This window comes from Thunnus albacares, chromosome 19 (assembly GCF_914725855.1).
Source record: "Thunnus albacares chromosome 19, fThuAlb1.1, whole genome shotgun sequence".
Classification (NCBI taxonomy): domain Eukaryota; kingdom Metazoa; phylum Chordata; class Actinopteri; order Scombriformes; family Scombridae; genus Thunnus; species Thunnus albacares.
The window spans coordinates 13,083,969-13,106,568 of NC_058124.1; the positions used below are offsets into that span (position 1 = coordinate 13,083,969).

The window sequence follows — 22,600 nt, forward strand, 5'->3', positions numbered from 1 at the left end:
TCTCTCTCTCAGTTAACCCTTAAATCAGTTTACCTGATTGATTTGTGCTATTTTGACCCAATTTGTTACTCATGTACCAAACTTGTCTGAGCTGATGTCACACAATGATTTAATCTACACTTGGATCAACTAAGCTGTTAAAACAACATTTGCATCCTGTTATGTTTAAAAACACAGAAACACAAGTTATATTGTTGGTTACTTGCAGTAAACTTGTCATATTTTATTCAATAGTGTATTAGAGAAATAAGAGATACAATATGAAGCAAGAGGAGCTTGTAATATGTGTATTCATGGTACGTCTGTGATAGTCAGAGGTGAATCTAAATGATCTTTTCATAACTTCCACTCACTATTTTGAGTAATAATGATAATAATCCTGATGGGACTGATATGTGTATTATCTTTCTCATTTGTTATTTCTCATAAGACTGGGTATGTAAAGGGAACATTTATGTAGTCTATGATTAAAAACAACCATATTCCTGTAAATCTTATTATCATAATATTATGTCGAAGGTTATTAAAAGAATATTATAAAAGTGCTTTCATTGCATTATAATGTGTTTTGGGTTTTCAGGGATGACTGACTCAGCCTTTTAACACTGAGCTGCTGCAGTTTTCAGGATTATTCTTTGCAATACTTAAAATAATATGCCCTAATATTTTAAAACATCAGAAAAGCAGGGCTGTAAAGTAGAAATACTAAGATCATGAGTCCAAATCCCCTCAGTGTATCCCCATCGCCCTCAGAAAATGTTGACCTTCATATTTTATTTATTCAGTTAACTGCTGAATTTAATTTTTGGTTTGTTGGAGACATTATTGTGCATTAAACAACGATAAAGTCCAAAACTTATTTCCATTATTGCCCCTGGTCCATCAACCTTTGTAAAGAGGGCAACAGGTATACAATTAGGGCTTAAATGATTCATTGATTTAACAATTAGTTGATCAACAGCAACTATTTTGATAATTGAATGATCATTTGAGTCATTTTTCAAGCATTTTTCAAACATCTGCTGCATCCACCTTCTCCAGGTGGAAGATTATCTGTTTTTCTCTGTTTTTTATATCATCATAAACTGTAAACTGTATAATTGACTAACAATATTTTTGGGTTTTTCTGTTTTTCAGACTAAACAAGACATTCAAAGAAGTCGCCTTGAACTCTGGGAAACCGTGATTTTTCACTATTTTCTGTCCCTTTACAGACCAAACAACTGATTGATTAATCTAGAAAACAATGGGCAGATTAATCAATAATGATAATAATAATTTCTAGTTGGAGCCCTACATGCAATGTCTGGTATTAAAGAATATTATAAATTAGGGACTAAAAAGCTAGAAAACTGAATCATATGAAAAGACAAGAAATTTTGTAGGGATTATTTTCAGTTAATTCTTGTACTCCGAGTAGTCTAATTTAACATATTTAGTCTGCAAAATGCTGGAATGAGCCTATAAAATACAGATAAGTTTTTAATTGTACAATGAACATGTACAATGAACTCCTGCTCAAATTCCTATAAAATCCACTGAAGCACTGAGGACATGACCTCAGTGTCCTCAATGGTAGCTACAACCATGTGAAGGAAATGATTGAAGGTGAATAATGTTTACATTGAGCTTCTTATTCTGGTCTGAAAAAGTCTTTCGTAAAATGAACTAAATATATAACAGCTCACTATCTATTATTCAGTTATATATATACTATAAATGGCTCCCAATCCTGAATGTTGCCTGCAGGTCTTCAGTCAGTTTATCTTAATTGCAGTTGTTCCTTTGTCACCCACCAGATGGGGTACTGGCTGGACCCCAGCCACTAAAACCTGCTTCTGTATACCTCCACTCTGCTTCTCCTCTGTTCCACCCCTCCCGAACAGATGACAGCTCACATACAATTTCCCCCATCAGCCTCAGTGTGAGGCGTATTATCCATATCAGCAGCCCCGCCATACAAGGCCAGGGACAGCTTGTTGTCTTCTCTGCACACTCCTCCACACAGGTGACCTTGGTCTCAATCAGTTTGATGCAAACCAAACACTCATTTAGAATAATTTCCTCTCCTGTGCGCTCACAAATCCCCACGGACAGTTTATCTAATCATTTCATGAGTACATTTTTATGTGATGACTCAAGAATAATAACATCTCTAGCTCTTTCTCCCTCGAGGGTCCACTGGGTTCAGCGAGTGTAAATAGGCTGGTAAGAGGCTGTGATCATACATTTACATGCACAGTAGCTCTGTCAGATATGGCGTTGAGGCGATCAGGGTTGCGTGTAATGTCACTCAGTCAGAAATGGTATGTAGGCCAAGCTAATGCTGGTGTGTGGAAAAAGCAGAGGGAGACTTCATGTCTACATGAAAGTTATTTTTCATGTGTGTTACTAAAATACATTTCCAATCTGAGCAGACCGTTTTATCCACCGTTTCATGTGTGCACTGCTGAGTCCGGAGAAAAAAAGCAGTGAACAAAACCCAGGCTTGGTGTTTGAGTTGAATCCAGCACCTGGGGGAGTTGAGTCATAATAATCCAGGGCAAGAATTTAAGGGGTCTGTTCTCCCAAATTACAAAAAAAACCATATATTCTCACTTTACTTCTAGTGGTGTCTAGTATGCAGATTGTTTTGGGAGCTTTTTAGCCTGTTATCTAAGAGATAACAGTCTCTGAGACACCAATACAATTGAGGCAAATGGTATTTAATTTGTGGTGCTCACTGCATTGAAAAACTTGAAAAATTACATTTGAATAATTCATAACAGCAGTGAGTCTTTTCAGCAACAATGTCCTGGTTACTCACTGTGAACATTTTTCATTGTACGGTACAAGTACAGCACATGCTACCTAGAAAAAACGTTGACAGTCTGTTCTGTGGATTATCTTGAATAACGGGGACACTATTTCTAGAAAAAGAGGTTTTTAAATTAATTGATCATTACTGTGCAGCAGCATGAATGAGATACCGTTCACATCCATCATATTTGAGTGGAGGAAGAAATTTCAGAGACAGATAAATAAGACAACTTCATAGCTGGGCAAATGAAGATAGACATCACTAGAGGTGAGGTGAGTGAGAAAACATGTATTTTTTTGGCATTAATTTGGGTGAACAGATCCTTTAAGTGATTCAAATGACATTTATTTATGCAGATATGTGTTAATTAGTGTTGGAAAGAGAATTATTTATAACATCAAAGTACTGTTGCTTAAAGATCGCCTCCACACACGTTTTAAGACATAAAAATACCAATACAAATGCTAATAAATGAGATAAATGAGTCAAATATGTTTTTTCCCCCCAAAAAACTTAGTCACATTGTTTCTCAATTTCAGATGAGGAATCATGTGATTAATTAGACCAAAACAAGTTAACTCAAGTCCTTCATGTATTATCGACAGCAAATCGGACACCAACAGCATAAACTGACCATTTTTCTCGTTAAAAAAGACAAGAGAGGACAGATTTACCCAATCAGGTTTTTTTTAATTTGGAACAGAGTGGCAGATTAGTGACAGGGCGGTGGCGTGGAGGATCCGCCTCCTCTCGCTCACTCAGCCAATGACAGAAACTCAGCCTTAAAAAAATGCAAATGTATAAAAACAGGAATGGGAACAGCAAACATAGAGTAGTGTAAGCCTCCACTGGGCTTCACACACACACACATGCGTACCTACACACACACTCACACGCACACACACGTACAAATTCACCAGTTCTCTCTCACACACACACACACACACACACACACACACAGACACAAACGTCTTATTTGGCTACGCAGGCTTAGATGGGTACAAACACACATGTTTACATTTTGACAGTCACTTTAGAAAAGACAGTACGTGTTAAGATCATTCCTGCCTGTGAGAAAGTGGCGTGTCGTCTGTCCGTCTGTCCTGCGGCAGAGAGACAGACAGGCAGACGGTCAGACAGACAGACAGTGAAAAGACACAGTCAGTGTGTGTGAAAGCCACTGAGAGGGACCAGCTGCCCCCACATTCAGCAGTGAACAGACTAAACACACGCAGACACACACACACACACACACACGTCGACAGGCTAGTCAGTGCACACAAGAGTCTGCTGTGAAATACCAAGGTGAAGCACTCACACTCACACACACACACACACACACATACAAACACACAGGTGGCGGGTTTAGATGAGGTGTCAACACACACACACACACAAACACACACATTCTCACACTGGCGAGGGGGGCAGGCGACGTACACACACAGGAGTGGAGGAGGTGTGTTACCTGTCTGTGGAAGAGCGTGAGAACTGCTGGAGTAGGTAAACACACTCTCGACCACAGTACATTCCAACTTTAACTCACCCCTCTTCTTCTCTCAAACACACACACACACACACACAAACACGCACACACACACAAGGGCATCCACACACACCCAGACTAGTATAGTTTTGACTCCCATGCATTTTTGATCTACAGTACTGAGTATAATAGAAGCTACTAGCCCAGTCGCACTGGTGTGGTTATTGTTACAATCTCTTAGATAGAAGCACAGCCCTCCTGTCTCCTCACACTCCCACTTCCCCAAACCGAATCCTAACCCCCGCCCCCTCCCCCCAAAAAATAGAGTCCGACAGCAGGTTGAAGTCGACCCCACAAACGCTAATTTAATTTTCTTTTCATAACGAAAGCTGTAATAACAAAAGTTATGATGTTGACCGGATTAGGGCATGTGGGGTCGTGCAACGCCCTGCGCGGATTCACACTTTTTCGTTAAAGCCCCTCACGCTTCCCAGAGGCCCCTCCCATCCCGAACAGAGAGCCAAAGGTGGAAGAAAAAAGAAAGTGAGGCATGCAAAAGGTGGGTGGGTCGGTGGGTGGGTGTGGGGCGGGGGAGGGATACCGGATGGCATAATGACTGGACACGTAGTTGTGCTTTTACACAAACAGAGCAAACTCTAAACCAAACCGGCAACTGATCGATAACTAATCAATAACATATTGAAACCGCTTGATCTCGCTCGTATCACAAGTGATGACTATCACGATGATGATGATGATGATGATGATGACGATGGGTTTGATATGTCGACTTGAATGATATGATTTACAGTATAGCAAGTGTGTGTTTGTATTTAATTGCACAGAAAGTTACACGTCTGCACATGCGTGTGTGTGTGCAAGTGTGTGTGTGTGTGTGTGTGTGTGTGTGTGTGAGCGTGCATGTGTGTGTGTGTGTGTGTGTTGTTGACGAGAGCACAGCTCATCTAAAGTGATGACGGATGTGATGAATAAAAACTCTTCATGGTCATGCAGATGGTTAGTGATGCCAGAAAGGATACGCTGATATTTACATATAAACTTTTTTTTTTTTTAAACTGCTAAATACACATCCTCCCGTTTTAAGTATTATTATTATTACGGCATTATTATTATTATTTACCATCCAGCCCAAAACATTGATATATTATTGATTATTATTACTATCCGTAACTAGTCTTTGTACAGCTTAGAGGAGCAGACGGGCCGCCAGCTCGGCGTGAGCGCGAGCGCGCCCCAATACGACCAGCCAGCGTTTCCACAGCGGCTTCTCATTGTGAAACACGTCGAGGGTTGAGCATCGTTTTCTGGTTGGCCAAGCACAGAGAGAGAGGTCGGAGCCACCTTCAAACAGAGACAAGTGTGTGTGTGTGTGTGTGTGTGTGTGTGTGTAAGCATGTGTGTGTGACTTTTTGTGGCTGTATGCATGTGTGTTTCTTTGAGCACCAGAAGGCACAAAAGAGACCTTTCCCTCTCACCTTTGACCCTGGGCTCTGTGCGGCCAACCAGACGCTCTGTGTGTTTTCTGGGGGGGGGGCGAGGTGGGTGTGAGGGGCAGAGTCAAGCCCACCACTCTCTTTTTCTTTTGTGTTTCGCTCGGCTCGCTCCGCCCCTCTCCTCTCCTCCCCTCTCCTCTTTCTTTTAGCCTGTTCATTCGCTCCATAAAAACAGAAGAGGAACTTTTTGTGCTGGAAAACACAGGTTAAGAGCTTGTGTTTTGTTTTGTTTTGTTTTTTTACAAAATAATCATATCATTACATACAGAACAAGAGAATCTGTAGAATATTAATAACAACATTTACTTTAAAAACATCTTGTGTGTATGTGTTATTTTTTCAGAATATATTTGTTTTGTTTTTTTTTTCGTTTTTTTTTTTTGTCCTCTTTTTCGTTTTCATTGAAAAGAAAGTTCCAAGTCCGCAGAGAGAAAGGCGCTCTCAAGTGTTTTGGAGACGAGAGGAGAGAGGGATGAGGAGAGGCGAGCAGATGAGGGGGAAGAAGCGACGAGGAGGAAGAGGAGGAGTAGGAGGAGTAGGAGGAGGAGGAGGACGGGGCTTAGAGTATCTTTCTCTCTTCTCGCTCTCGCTCTTTCTCTCTCCCTCGGTGTGCGGTGTCTCTCTGGCGTACGAGTGTTATGCGTAAAACTCCTCCTGCTTGTCTGGTTTCTGGTAGGTGACGGTGGCCTGTTTGGGTTCCTCCAGCGTGTAGCTGCCCTCGTCCTTCTTCTTCATCCTGTACACCAGCAGCATCACCAGGAAGGCGGCGAACAAGGCGCCCACCACGCCTCCCACTATCACCGCTGAAGAAAGACAGAAAGAAAGAGACGAGATCTTAAAAAAACTTCTCAGACCATGTCAGATATTTCAAGATTGTCGATTAAATCCTACAAATACAAATACACATAAACAAACACTAAGGAGCCACTGTTACATCCTGCAAGAAGACTAAAAAGCACTACAAACACGCTGCCACTGAAAGCAGAGCAAAGCTACCACAGTATCACTATCACCTAACTGTTAAGTGAAGACTGATGAGCCCGATTGTGCCAACATATGTTCTGTGTTGCCAACAGCTTTGTGCTAAATCACAGCCCTGCCGTTCTACATCGTAGTTTAGGCTGATGGGGTTGGTGTAACCAATCTGCAGCAGCTGCATTTTTCCGCCTTCTTCTGTCCACATCACTAATGAACTCTGCTGCATGCGATAGATTAATGTGTGGTTATCAAATGGAAAAAAAAAAAACTTTCCCTCATTAAACTAATTGGTATCGATGCCAAAACAGAGAACAGACTCTTTGTTATTTTCCAAAACACTTGAGAAACACTTTGTTTCCATTCATTGTGTGGGAGGTGTTTACTTTGTTTATGCCATTACTGCCAATATCAGAGTGCACAGGCTGAGATAACTGAAATAACTTTCTACCATGCATGGTCACTGCAAAAGTATTTACCTTTGTTGACTTTTCACACCATTTCTTGTGCTTAAATGTTATATAAATGACATTGTTTGGATTTTTCAGTTAGGATTTACATAAAACTGCATAAGTACACTTTGCTTGTTGCATGTTTTGAGTGTTTCTAATAAAAAAAGGATGTGATAAACTACTTTTGAATCCTTCTAAATAATATCTGATCTTCATTACCATCATTAACTAAAGCAAAGATTTTCGGCCACGCTTAGATGACAATGTAGCTTTCCTCTAGTGCCATCATCAGATTAAAACCTGTCCATTACTTTAGATTATGACTAAATACCTGCAAAACTAATGACATTCCCCTCAGATTCAGCTGCGCTTTGTGCTTAGCACTAATTAGCAAATTAGCATATTAACAATCTAAACTAAGATGATGAACACGGTAAACATTATACCTGCTAAACATGAGCATGCTAACATTATTTACGTGAGCAAGTTAGCATTTAGCTCAAAGCACTGTTGTACAGCCTCACTGAGCCGCTAAACTCATGGTCTTGTTATAATATTCTCATGTTTACTGATATTAAATTTATGACCCACCCACCACAGTACCATGAAATATTGCTCAGATTTGGGGGGTGAAAGCCAGAACTGAGTTTTTAATGAAAAGTCATAGCCTATGCAAGCAACACAACTACAATGTGTTAAGTACCATCTGGCTGGGGCAAAAATAAGGCTGATTGAAATGGGAATTTTATTTATCAAAACTAAAAAAATCAAAAGAGAATTTGAATTTGCACCTTAAAGGGGTATTCCACCAATTTTACACATGAGTTTCAGTTTACTGATACTAGTCAACCTGTGAAAATGTCATCCAGGTTATCTTGGTTTGGGCTCTGAGACTACTACTCCTTTTTTTGATGGAGAACTTGGATCTGGAACTGGATCAAGAAGTTAGAAAGAAATATTCTTTAACTAGGCAGGGAAGTCTAAGGAAAGATGCAATTTGTGCATTATGTGACTAAAAATCAGGATATTTCAGTCTATGCTGTATCGATTTTGATCATTCGTTTTTTTTAATGTGCTCCTTGCAAGCCTCACAATTTTGTGAAAGTGAAATATTAAATCGCTGGATTGCCCCTTTAATGCATTTAACTAACACTGTCATAATCTTCAATCATGACAATCAAAATCCAAAAGTCTTGAGTGTGAAAAGTCAACGGTGTTAAATACCTGCATGTACTTTAGCATGTTACTACCACAGACTGAAGTGACTATACATGTACAGTACTACATATGAATGTATGTGCCTGAAGTGTTTTTATAATTTGGTTCTATCACAGAGACAATCTAGTCTAAAATCTGTTGCCTCCTGCTCTTTACCGATGACCAGGAAATCAGCGAAAACCACCGCCAGCAGTCCACCAATCAGAACAGCTAAAGGAGAGACAGAGAGCCAGTCAGGTCAGGCAAGTTGGCCGCTCCCTCACTTTCTACAACAGCTCTTTGGGATGAGGAGAGGGGTGCACTTGAAAAGAAATTGGATTTACCCCGAGGGAAAATGATGAGAAAAAGAGGGAAGAAAGGAGGGTTGGATAACCCAAGAAAAGGATTGCTTGTTCTCAAACAGGTCAAACGGGGCTAAGTAGCACATTCACTTATCGTGATGAATCCGCACTACGTGAACGCAGGGTGATGCCAGTTTATCTTAACAGCTCCCAGAAAGCAGGGAAAGAATACAGGAGGCAACGGGGAAATGCGATCTGTTGATCTAAGAGGTGATTACCAAATGGTTTGTTTGACAGAATAGCAGAATGATACAGAGACTGGATCAGACAGACACACAGTGAGACAGAGACTGAGCTGGATGACCAAACATAACATGACAGAAACATATAGAAAACATAATCGATATTATTGATAGATATGCCTACCTATCAAGACTTCTTTTCTCTCCAGAATGTTCTTCTGTGGCAGCTGAGCGGCAGAGCTTCCTGCATCCACTGTGTTGCCCATCAGATCAGGATCCACTGGCACCACACCTCGACCGAGATCGTTGCGGTGATCCTCACGGATCTCGAAATCTCCACTCGGTCCCACGGCGCCCAACTCGTTGTTACCCTCCTCTGCACGGACCTGAGACGAAGAGAGAAAAGTGAAGCTAACGGCAGGAAATTTACATTCGATGTAATCACATTTTGTTCCATGGAGTCGCTACACTGAAACGTATCCAGACCAACACAAACACAGAACTTTCCATGGCACATGTTCGCATCTGAAACAATGAGCCTCTGTATGCACTGATTGGTGGAAAGTTGCATATTGTCCAACACATATACACACTTCATAAAATCTGGCAGCTTAATTACAATGCGGAAAACCAGACAAATCTAGATGCATCATGTTTTAATACAGAGTTGCTGCAAATAAACAGAAGCTGACTCTGGTCTGTAAATAATTAAGCTGTTAAAAGAGGCAGTCAGAAGTAGGCTATTGGACCTCAATACTTTACTGGTACCAACCGAAATGTGTCTATGAGTATTGAAAAAGATGGTACATAAATCTCTGGTCAGATTCTTCCTAATTTGTTGTTTGAGAACTTTCCCACTAAAAAAAAGTCTATATTTTATTTAGGCAACATTGTAATATGGCTGCTTATGATTAAACAACATTTAAAGACAATATTCTATATTTTTCTTATTATCACAAATCCAATGAAAAGACCAAAACCAACAATGTTTTGAACCCACTAAGAAGTATTATCTGTGTATCCAAATCCTGATGTATCATATTCTTCTGTGCCGTGGAGCACTATTGTTGTCCAAAAATGATTAAAAACACATCAATAAGCCAAATTGTTGCACTGGCGGACGTTTCTTCATTATGATGAACGTGGGCACTGTAGCTTATTTTGAGTCAATCCCACATACGCCATCCTGCTGCTCTAAACACTCACTGCTGTGCCAAATGTGTATTAATTTGTGGATGAAAATAGTCCCCATCAAGTGCACTACTTACTCCTCTTTGAGTATTTTCTGATAAAAAAAAAAACTACAGCTGTTTTAGGGAATTACAGAGCCTTTTTTTTTAAAGATGAAACTACATATCTGAGGTCTGTTTTTAAATATTTATGCTTGTGGCTGTGTGTCACTGACCTGGTCTGAAAGCATTAGAGAGTACAGATTGACTGATGAACTGTTGGTTTGGTAAGTAAAATATATAATAAAGGGAGTCTTAAGACGTGTTTTGACAGAACACCAAGTGATTCATTTACTTGAACGCAAACTCAATGGAAAGACACGAATGGGTGCGTATAGATAGTATTTGCTTTAGGCAGTGCAAACTGAGGCAATGACACGCCCATGCATGTGTGAATGAAAAATTCATGCTTATGAGTTTTATGAATCTACTTCATGAACACACAGAGTTGAGAGAGAAAGGAGAGACTAGAGGAAAATAACAGAAAGAGAACTTGAGTTCTGGTGAGTTTTAAGATCAGCTAGTTAGCGTGTTGCTAACTAGCTACAACTAAAGAGTAAACATGGACTACATGACTCAGGTATCTTATCAGCACGACTAAAAATAAAAAATAATTCAATTTCATTTCAATTTACTCATCCTTAATCAGAACCTGCTGTTGTCTGTTTAAAGGAATAGTTCACCATTTTCAGAAATGTGCTTATTCTTCTTTCTTTCTGAGAGTTGAGAAATTTGACTCCAACGTATCATTTAACCCTTAAATGATCAAAAACATAAAAACAATAATGTGTGCTTGCTTTTAAGGGGGACGTGGGGCAGCTCATGAGCATATTTCACAAATTTTGAACAATCCCTTTAACTAACGTCATGAATCTCACCTGTGTTGTTGTGGGCTGCTGTGGGCGTGTGCTCCTCTCTGTTGGCACCGTCTGAGTGGCTGTTGTCATGGGAGCCCTGGGCCTGGAAGTGACCCTGGTCTTGACAGGGGTGGTGGTGGTAGGTGCTGCCGTCGTGGGCTCTGGGGTGGCCTCTGCTGTGGTGGGCATGTCTTCCTCTGTGGTGGTTTCCATGTCGAAGCCGGGGTAAAAGGATGTGGGCTCAGGCGACAGGAAGACGTCCTCTTCTTCTTCTGTGGTGCTCAAGTCATCCGAACCAGCAGAGGGCACTGCGCTTTCCGCAGGGCTGATTGCTGGGTTGGTGGTCACCACAGGAACGGCAGCAGGGGACCTCGGGGCGGCGGTCGTCTGGGCGGCGGCGGCAGCTCTGATTCGCTCCAGCTCTCTCTCTCTTTCACGCTCTCTCTGCCTCTCTCTCTCTTTCTCTCGCTCTCTCTCTCTCTCACGTTCCCTCTCCCTCTCCCGCTCTCTCTCCATCTCTCGGACCCTCTCCCTCTCTCTTTCCCGTTCTCGCTCCCTCTCCAACTGCCTCTCCCTCTCCAGCTCCCTCTGCCTCTCTCGCTCTTTCTCTGCCTCCCTCTCTCTCTCCCTCTCCAGCTCTCTCTCTCTCTCCCAGAATGCACCACTCTCTCCGTCGGCCTCGGTGGGCAGTGGGGTGGAGGTGGGGTCCGGGTTGGGGCTCGGCTCGGCCGCGGGTGAGGCGGACGGGGCGGGGCCAGTGGCCTGGGTGGTGGAGAAGAGGAGGGGCTCTTCTGTGGTGAAGGACATGGCCACTGATGTCGGCCTCATGCTGATCTCAGGAACTGGAAAGGAGAGGAGACGGATTCAAAATGACTTTTTAAAAGCAGAGGAGTCAAAAAAATGAGTCAGTCATACCTCTCGCCCACACACTGACACTCATAGATAACAGTTAATTTACTCATTCACCACTAACAATATGATAGACAGTCAACAGTTTACTCTGTAGTGCACTGGACACTTTCCAGGTACATGGACTCTACTTTTATCATTCTATGTCAACACTAAATCAGCTATTTCTGGGGCATTTGATTGGATGCTGTAAAGAGTCAGACAGGTAATGTGAGGGCAGAGAGTGGGAGAAGAAATACAACAAAGCTAAATGGGAAAAACTGAGCTTTTGGGAGGGAGGGGGGGGGGGGTGACGTAAGCCTGGTCAGTGTCAAAGGGGCACTCACAGAGGCTGAGATATCCTGAAAACACTAGATCCTACATTTCCTTCAATGCAGCTTAATAGCATATTTTTGTTAGACCCTCTCTGCCTGCTAAATGCACACGTTTGTCATGGAGACTTTCCATTCTGGTCAAACAAAGATAACCCTGATGACATCACTATGAGGTCACACTGGTTAATTCATCACGCTTGACAAAGCTCGCTGCAGAACCGCAGAAGACATTAAGCAGCTGTTCTCACATGGCTGAATAGTACTGCCCTTGATAATGAACTGACACTAATGTGTAAAATCAGTGGAGTGCTCCTTTAAGAACTTTCTGTCCCTGTAATCACTCATTTCAAGTGTCAGTATAGCCACTCACACAGCACAGATATGTTTATTTTAACAAGACTTCATCATCACAACATAAAAAAAGGGATTTGATCGACATCTCGGTGCAGCAATAAGCCATAATTAAATAGCTGTTTTCTGCTTGTTTAGCTGTTTAACAACAGAAACAGAAAAATATGGAAATGAGAACAGCAAAAAAATGAGAGTTCAGCTGTATTAAATCAGCAGGAGAGGACAGAGCAGAGGTTTATAAGATGGAGAAGAAGAGATTTAACTGTTTGCCTTTTGTTTCGGTGTTTTAGTGTGGACTCAGTCTGAGAGAAGAGAAGAGAAGAAAGGAAAAGAAAGAAGAAAGAGATGACAGTGCTGAGCGATTCGTCTTCTTCTTAAATCTCATAATAGTATTATACCACCTTTCATTTTGTTATAGCAGTGCAGCTCCCCGGGTTGAAAGAGAAACAAATTGAATTTACGGGCACAAAGACATGAAGGCTGAGGATATCAGAATATGGACTTCAACAATGCAGCTTCTGTCAAACACATCAGACGCCACTAAAATGCCAAACTATGAAGCAGCAGCGGTGCAAAACGCACGTCCGTCTGTTGAAAATGAGCCCTTTCTTTTGGAAACAGACAGCTCCGTATCGTGGTTCGAGATAAAGCAATTTGCCAGGTTGCTGTTTCAACCACAGGGGGGGCCTCTGCTGCACTAGCCTGCTCTGAATTGTAATTTATTTGGAGTGGGCTCGCCACTAGCGCAGTGCCTGAACCGAGGGCAGCCCTCAATGAGTCATGCTTAATAAGGAGAGCCCTGCTGAAGCTTCAACAGCCAGATCAGAAAATCAGCCTAAATTACAACCAATGTGATTTACGTTAAGTAGGTAATTCCTACACACGACAGTCAGCCAGCTCACTCAAATGCGGACATACGCTCACATATAGGTGCACACAACTGTTGTTGTGCGTGTGATCGTCTAATCTGCGCGGACCTTAATCTGATTAGAGTAAATAAGATCTGGCGGAATTGAGTCTGAGTTACTGTTTGTTTGCAGGGGTGTGTCTGTGTTTAAAGGTGTTTTTTTTTTTTTTTTAAATGAATCTATATCAAAGATCTGTTGAGCCAAATGGCGTATTGTGCGACTGTGTGTGTGTGTGGCGTCCGTGCATGTGAGGCTGGTGAATAGAGCCACCATAACTGGAGGGCAGGAAGTGGGAAGGGGTGGGTTGGGGGGGGTTGGGGGTGGGATCTCCAGGGTCAGCAGATTGAAACCCAGCAGCTGTCGAGCTTTAAAGAACCAGGGCGTGAGTGTGCGCCCTCCAACACACACTGAAACACACGCGCACACACACACACACTTACAGCCAGATCCGGAGCCTGAGTAGAGGTCCTCATCGTCGTAGAACTCGTCTCTCGTCGAGCCTTCGTCATCGATAGACGGCGACCAAGTCTGTCCCTGCGTAAGAGACAGAGAGAGGGAGGTACAGATGACAGACATTAGAGTTATTCATCCGTTTGTCATTTCATTCGACAGAGAAACCACTTTGGCAGATTACATGCGCACACACACAGGCACGCACACCACTGTCTGAGAGGAGGCATTATGATGGACAGGGTAACATCTGTCTGTCTGTGACTCTATGGAGACGCATAGTTAATGAGTTGATCTAAAGCCGGGATTTTGGCTGCGAGGAACATCAAAGCCTTTAAGGAGAGAGAGATTTCATTTAGTTTTCTGCTGCGTGTCAATTACAAGTGATGCTCAGCCTGTAAAGCAGCACAACATAGAGAAGCTGTTAACTTTTGAACTCAGGCTGCAACTAACAATTATTTAAATGGATTCATCTGTGAATTGTTTTGTTTTTTTAAACTGATGATGAATCATTTAGTCTGTAAAATGTTAGAAAATAGTGATATCATGGCCATTTCACATTCCCAAAAGTGATGTCTTTAAATTGCTTGTTCTGTCCGGCCAACAAGACAAAACGCAAATTCAGTTACACTGATATAAAACAGAGAAAAGCAGCAAATCCATTTAAGAAACGGAAACAAGAGAATGTCTATCAGTTAATCAGTTGTCAAATTGTCAATATCAACAAAACAATTAGGCCACTTAGTTCTTGTTTTAGGATTTAAGTGTTTTTCTATCGATAAAATATCAGAAAATAACAACATTAAGAGTCTGCAGCCATGCTAGCAGCTCTGTGAGGCTGTATTTAGACACAGGGGTGCTTTTAGCTAAATGCTAATGCCAGCATGCTAAAATGTGCACAATGAAAATGCTAACATGCTAACAAAATGTACAGCATGTAAAACGTTGACCACATTCACCACCTTAAGTTTTGTACATTAGCATGCTAATATTTGCTAAACTGCACTAAACACAAAGTGCAGCTGAGGCTGATATGAATGTCACTAGTTTTGCAGATATTTAGTCATTAAAAAAGTATTGTGCAAATTGAAAAAACATGGCGCCAGTCTGCAGTTCAGTACTACATTCCTAGCATGTCTTAAATGCCCATCACAGTTTCCGAGAGCACAAGATGACATCTTAAAATGTCTTGTTTTGTCCAACCAACAGTCCAAAACCCAAAATGTTCAGTTTACAAGGACACAAAACAGAGCAAATCCACACATTTGAGAAGCTGAACTTATATGATTAATGTCTTGTTGTCGGTAAATCGTTTCAGAGCTATGTTGAGTTGGCTTTGAGTGGAGAACATCACATCTCTTTTGAGTAACTTCTGCTGTACATTTGAATTTTACAGCTGCACTCTGAGGGTCTGTAAAATGCCTGTTAATGTCTCTCATGGGTCATTTCCCAACATCCTCTTTGATCATCATTCCACTTTAATCCAGGTCTACTTCATGTACGTCTGTGAGGGGAAAGCGTGAGCTTGCCCGGCGACCTCTGTCAGGGTCAGGTAAGAGAGATTAGTGTGCGATCGGTCAGGAGTTGAACCTGTGAAGTGAATGACCTCAGCCTCCGGTCATTTTAAGGCTGATCCTTCCTCTCTCTTCATTCATCTCCCTCTCTCTTTTTCACTTGACCTCAATCCAACATCCCTGCGATGTTTCAACATACACTTTAGCACTCAGAGGCTTTTCCCATCACACAGGGTCAACTAATACTGCTATCAAATGCCTGCACTTAAGAGACACCACCTGTACTGCAGTGCATAGATACATTTCTAAATAGAGTATGCATCACTGAATGGTTTAAGATAGCTTTCAAACAATGAGCTAAAATGTCATTGTGCTTGTAGATTGCATTTATTTCATTTATAATGCAGGCACTCACAATATATTTAGATATATCTAAACTAAAGCCCATTTTTGCCACTCAAAATACATCCACACTTACAAATAATGCACATTTTGAAACACGCCGTGTCTTGATTAATTTCATCCAATATGTCAAATGTTTTTTCTGCTGCTATTATGTCATTGGTGGATGTAATTTAGTGCATTAACTCACACACTTAAATGGAAAATGGACTGTACTTGTATTGCGCCTTTACGCTACAAATCACATTCACCCATTCACACACATTCATACACTGAATGGGTACATGGGCTACCATGCAAGGTCCCAACCTGCCCATCAGAGGAATCTAACCATTCACACACATTCATACACTGAGGGCACAGCCATCAGGAGCAATTTGGGGTTAAGTATCTTGCCCAAGGACACATTGGCATGTGGACTGGAGGAGCCAAGAATCGAACCGTCTATCTTCCGATTAGTGTATGACCAGCTCTACCTCCTGAAAGCCGCCCAACTACAGTTGTGAGGTACTTGATCTTCACTCGAGTATTTCTATTTTATTTTACTTTATACTTCTACTCCACTGCATTTAGGAGGGGGGTATTGTGTTTTTCATTCCAAAATGCTGCTTGCACATTACAGCGCCAGTAATAACTCATTGCTCATTATTATAATATACAGTATTATCACATTCTGAATGGGACAATTCTACATAATAAGTACTTTTAATTTCAATATTTCAAAGCTGCATTAATTGTTTTTTGGCTGCTTAAGGGAAGCAGAGCAAGCTGTACAGCACTGACATATTGTCACCTTATAAATTTCATATGTCAAACTAGTTAGAAAATATTTGCTTATAAAGTAGACATGGAGCAACGTTAGCATTAGGAGTTGTGCATCTGGTGATCTGATGAATTTAAGTCTATTATTCACTCTACTTTTAGCTCTGTTTTTCTCTCCACCAACTCCTGAGAAAAATGTCTGGCACTTCAGCAGCCAAATGCTTCACTATGTTCACCAGCTACATGCTAATTTTGTCTGTCTGCTGTTTGGTGCCTGGACAAGGAGCGTACACTATGTTTATCGGAGCTTTTCAGTTAAAAAGAGCTTCCTGTTGCTGCCGGATACAACGCTGATAAAGTTTCAGGCCGTAAAATCAAAACAACAAGCTGGAAGATTCTAAAGTGGTGCATAGCTTTGAGGAGAACAGTAGAGTTGGGGTGGTAATTTCTGTGGGTTCATCACTATGAAATAGTACAGCGTAGATCACGGCAGCTTAATACTTCTGTACTTTCACTTGTAATCAGGCATTTACACAGAGTGCTACTGCTACTTCTACATAAGCATCCGAAGTTTTTACGCACCACTGCATTTTATATATTTTGTACCTATGCAGCTCAGTGCATACTAAGCAGTACAATGTTCCGCTGCCAAAATCAAACCTCCAAAAATCAAAGGGTTCAGTTTTGCTCCAGGTGTTGGAAAACAGTTGGTCCACCGCTAAAAATGTGACCAAAGCAAACTTATCTCCTCCGAAATCTAAAGCCCATCCGGAGGGCCTGCAGAGTGCTCTCCTTGCTAGCCTGTGTGATGCTAATTGTGCACACACGAAACAGAAGCTCCTCCCCGGCTCCAGACAGAGGAAACCTGATGCCTTTAAAAGCCAATAAAAGCATAATGGAATCTAGAAACCCGAGCATCTCAGTCCATCACATCTCAGCATGAGGTAGAGCTGAAACGCTATATGTACCTCCTGAAATGAAATTGACTTGAAGTTGTTTGGAGCCTCGACAGGCTGAGGATATAGGCTTCACAAAGTGGATGGCTGAGAGTGTGTGCTTCACGCTTTTGAGTGTTAAGTGTGTGAGAGAGAGAGCATGTGTGTGTGTGTGTGTGTGTGTGTGTGTGTGTGTGAGAAGGCCTGGTGATCTCAAACCCTGAAAGTGCCGAAAAGTACTGAAAAGACATCTCAGCGCGAGCATGGTGCGAATGTGTGTGTTTGTGTGTGTATGTGTGCTGTATTCCAAGGGTTTTACAATGAAGGCCGTTGCTATGGGCAACCTTTGCCTTTCACAGAAATTCCCATCTCCCAGGGAGAGGCTACCAGACACACACACACACACACACACACACACACAGTCTCTCACACACACGAGGGCTGTAACTACATAAGCAAAGGTGTTATGTAACGTCAAATAAACAACCTCAAAAACAACATCAAAACTGTCTAGCCCCCCCGCCCCCTCCTCCTATCAGTCCCTCCCTCTCTGCCTCTCTTCGTCTCGCCCCCTGGATCCACAAACTCTGTGCCAGTGTATCCCCGTCCTCGCCCCATTTTCCTTTCATCTTAAACTCCCATTTCTTATCTCAAGGCTAGCCCCCTAAATTCAGCGTGACTCCAAAACACACACACACACACACACTTTTAAATAAACACACACCCAACCCCCAAGGCGGCTCCAGAGCCCACCCAGGGGCCCCTTTTACAAGTCCCCTATACACACATTTAATACACAACAACGTCCGGGACACACTGTAGCTGCGGAAGATCGTCTGCTGTTTGTCTATTTTCAGTTTTGGAAGTGGTGTGTGAGTTCAAATGTGCATCATCTATGTTTATCCTAACCTTTAACAGTCATATGTAATCACCCTCTGTGCCTCAACATGTTAGATTTATGAGCCGATATTATAAGTGTGAATTCACAGTATGGCGGGCAGCAGTGCGTCACTATATTTAATTACAGCGTGTGTGTGTGTGTGTGTGTGTGTGTGTGTGTGTCTCTCAATGGGTATAATCACAGGTTTTGTTTGTGGTGCGTGTGTGTATGCACACAAATGCCCCAGCAACCCTGCCTGTTTGGGTGGGTGTGTGTGTTTTATGTGATTTTGGCGGAATCGAATAGGGCCAGCTCTGCATTTTGCCTCCGTTTCAGGAGCTATAAACAGCTGTACTTTCTGCCTGCGCCACATAGCTAACTAACCACAGCGAGACGCAACGAGCTCTCCACCACCGCACACATAACCCGGGGCCAAAATCATCTGTATGTTGCCCTCAATTTCCCTCCACCACTGCATTTTGTTCCCATTCGTTATAAATGGAAACTGTAAGATGACAGCCATATTCCGCTGTAGCTGTGGGAGTGAATGCAATCCTGGTTTTTGGCAATGTATGAAGCCCTGCCATTGTAAGACAAGCGATGCCAGTTGGAGTCTTTTTAAAACAATCTGGGACCGTGGAGGATATAATTATGTATACTTGTGTAAGAAGAGAAGGGGAAAACATCAAATTGAGGGACAAAAAACACAGGAGCGGACAAATATAGTGGTGGTTGTTTTGGGGGTAAGTGTCATGTTCTGACAAAGCAAGCACAGGTGCGTCCTCTGAGGGATGTTATAACATTTCCAGTGACTCAGGTAGACACCTGATCTAAAGCTGACATCAGGTTTTGCATTAAACATCTGATCCTATACACTCTGCTCGCCGCTCTGTGAGAGTGTGGACGTGTGTGTATCGGCTCATTTTACAGATACGGAGCCCAGATTTTACACCTGACCCGACAACGCTGTGGATTCACAGATATTAATATTCCACAGAAGCTGATTTGTTCAAGATTTTCATTTGGGATCAGAGTGGTGGGAAAAGAAAAAAAAAAACTGCAAGATGATTAATGTGTGATATTAAAGTGGCAGTACTGCAGCGACCTGACGATAACAAGGTGTGTTTGTGAAGGTTATCTGACAATTACCAGCATGTATGTGAGGGAAACAGATCATGATGTGTGTGTTTTGTCCGCAGGAACAATGGGTGTGTGCAGCTCAGCTAATGCTACAGTGCAGGAAGCCAGATAACAATGGGAGGCAGAGGTAGTTATAGAGACACATTAATTCTCTCTCACACACACACACGCGCGCGCGCAGTGCTGGTGGAAGATTAGCTGAGATGTGTGTGACGCAAAGATGATTTCTTTTTTTTTTTGTTGATTTTCCGGCTGGTCCAGCTCAGTTCAGAGGAGATCCCCTTCAGGCTAGCTGGGCAGATAGAGAGCTTCATTGTGATTGACTTCAAATGCATTCCTCAGTAACCCGAGTGGCTGCTGCTGCTGCTGCTGCTGCACAATGCCTGGCACACACACACACACACCCATGCATACACACGCACAAGCATTATGAATCTCCCGATACAGTAGACGCAATGCTGCTCTGCTATAGAGAAATAATCACTAATTGTGCTTTTTAATATGTGAGATTTTATCTAGAGCGAATGTTCTCGGCTGCTGCGGCATCTCTGAGCTCTCAAACTGCGAAGAATAATTTGAATACTGGCACCATCTGTGATTCCCACTCCGCTATCTGTCCCTCCGTTTACTGAGGCAGCAAACAGAGGGACAGATAGAGGAGTTGAGGGAGAAGCAGAGCCTGAAATACAGCTTAAGATACTGAGATCATGTCCACTGTATTGTTGTCAACTTGTCTTCTTCTCAAATGATCTGGAGGCATTACAGCATCCTAAAATGCATCTTCAATGAAATTACCAATCAATCTAATGTATCTAAACTTAAGCACACCACAGTCCGACCGATGCAGAGATTTAACCTCCATATGGTTCCGGTGGCCCCTGACCTTTTTGGTCCGTAAGCCCTCAAAATGACGCAGCGTCTGCTGGTGTCACAGGTTGTATCTGTCTATAAGCTGTGAGCGGTTTCACCAAAGACAGATTTTCCCTCAGATTTTAATAAAGGTTAGTGACCAAGAAAGTTAAAACTATCTGGTATATCACAAAAAAAGAAAAGACTGAAGAAAAGTCAGAAAGAATGAAACCATATTATGTATTTTTCTGGTTGCTGGTGGACGTAAGCAGCTTTATATATGTCACATGTTCAATATTCCATCCAATCATATGTTGATGACATGTCTCTGTAATGTTAGGCAGTCTATAGAAACATCTGGCATACATACACCGTCGTTGAGCTCTGCCTTCAGCAATTAAACTCCCTCTACCTGCTAAGCTTTCTCCTGTATATTAGCACTTAGGTGTATGTGAATCATATGGGGCCAGAACAGCAACAGTTCAATTCTGGCATCAAAAACAAAACCTGAACTGAAAAAGGAAACATTGGCATTGAAACACTATTGAGAAAACTTGTATTGGCACTGAAACAAGTTCCACTGAAAAGTAAAATACATGCATTAAAAAAATTACAATCATACAATCTTATTCTTATTTTATTTGGATATTTTTTGCATCATGATTTTTTCTTCATGTCTGTCTTATTTCAGTGACAATTTTTTTTAGGTTTTTTTCAGTGTCACTGTTTTTCATTTTCAACTTTCTGTCACTTTCTGTAGAGAGGAGGGCCCTCGCTGGGCATACATTACCCAGTATGCCTTGTGGTCCGACAATGATGTCCGAGGGCGATGGCATCACGGCAGAGATTTTGAGCCATACTGTTGTAATTTTCGCTGTAGGACTGTTAATATGTCACTTTATTAAGATTTAACAGGAGAGAAAGTGACCATGCAGATTCCCAAAATGTAGTCAGCTTATCCAAATAACGTCTTGTGGAAGACTGTAATTTTTTTTAATGCCCTTTTTTCAGTGCCAGTACAACTTTTTCTCAATACAAGTGTTTCAATGCCAATGTTTCCTTTTTCAGTTCAGGTCTTGTTTTCAATGCCAAATTTTATTTTTGATGCCAAAATTTAACCGTCTCTGTTCTGGCCCCAAAAAATTGTAAATGTTGCTTTTAACACGTGTTCATTTCATTAATGGTGTGTGTTTCAGGCTCTGTTCATGGACAGCGTGTGTCAAACTTGCTCAGATACACGTCTCCAAACTGAATGTGTATTATTTGTTGCGATGAACGGTTGAAACCTCGACGTGGGTGTCCCGACTGAACTAAAGTGCTGGTTTTCATATGAATACAGCATGATAGTTCTGGCTAAAACACAATAATCATCTGGCAGATATTCGAGAGCCAGAATGAAGTAAAATGATCTTTATGGACCACATTTCTATCCTCCCTGCTGTTTAATGCACCGTAGGCGGAGTGCTCACGCCTCGTAAAGCGGCTGCTGATTCACGGTCGTCTCTGTGTCTGCTCCTCTCCGGAGCCGTCTGACCCACGCTGATAAGAGTCGGAGAGATAGAGCCACGCTGTTCGCTGACAGAAGCGGACTGTTGATAACTCACCTGGAGACGGTTAGAACGATTGGTGCATACACTCCAACTACTTTGTGCGCCTGCAGGAAAAGCTGCAGCCTGTTTACTGTTTGTATTGTTCCACACCCATATTTCTTTCCGGCGTGGATCCCTGACCCTGTCAGAAGTGACCTCTAATCTCCTTCCATCTTTTGCTTTTCCGCCTCACGTCTCACTCTCCGGCCCGCTCTTCCTCTCTTACCAGCTGGGCAGGTTGGATGTCCGCCAACCTGAACGCTAACACACTTACAATCAGACAAGGAGATGTGAGAGAGAGATAGAGGACATGCAGTGTGTGAGTGTGTGTGTGTGTGTGTGTGAGTGAGTGAGTAGGTTACCAGGTGATGGCCTGGTTAAGACACCTGCCACCTTCAGCAGAGATTAGCACAGAAAGCCTCTGCACAATCACACTGCTCACACACTCGGTGACACCTTCTAACACACACACACACACACACACACTGACGGTCGAGACAGTATCTTGTAGCGGTGACGTCAGGCGGCGCTACTGTGAACCTA

General features: G+C 42.2%; 1 protein-coding gene across 1 annotated transcript in view; it reads right to left on the reverse strand.

Moving 5' to 3' along the window:
- Nucleotides 1-3,469: 3,469 nt before the first annotated feature.
- sdc3 (syndecan 3) overlaps nt 3,470-22,600 on the reverse strand; it is a 38,479-nt gene continuing 19,348 nt past the window's right edge. Inside the window, exons 2-5 of the mRNA XM_044335839.1 lie at nt 13,977-14,070; nt 11,076-11,896; nt 9,153-9,354; nt 3,470-6,603 (exon numbers count right to left, since the gene is read on the reverse strand). Of these exons, the coding sequence (XP_044191774.1) occupies nt 6,437-6,603; nt 9,153-9,354; nt 11,076-11,896; nt 13,977-14,070 (1,284 nt within the window). The 3' untranslated portion in view covers nt 3,470-6,436. The remainder of the gene's footprint in view (nt 6,604-9,152; nt 9,355-11,075; nt 11,897-13,976; nt 14,071-22,600) is intronic.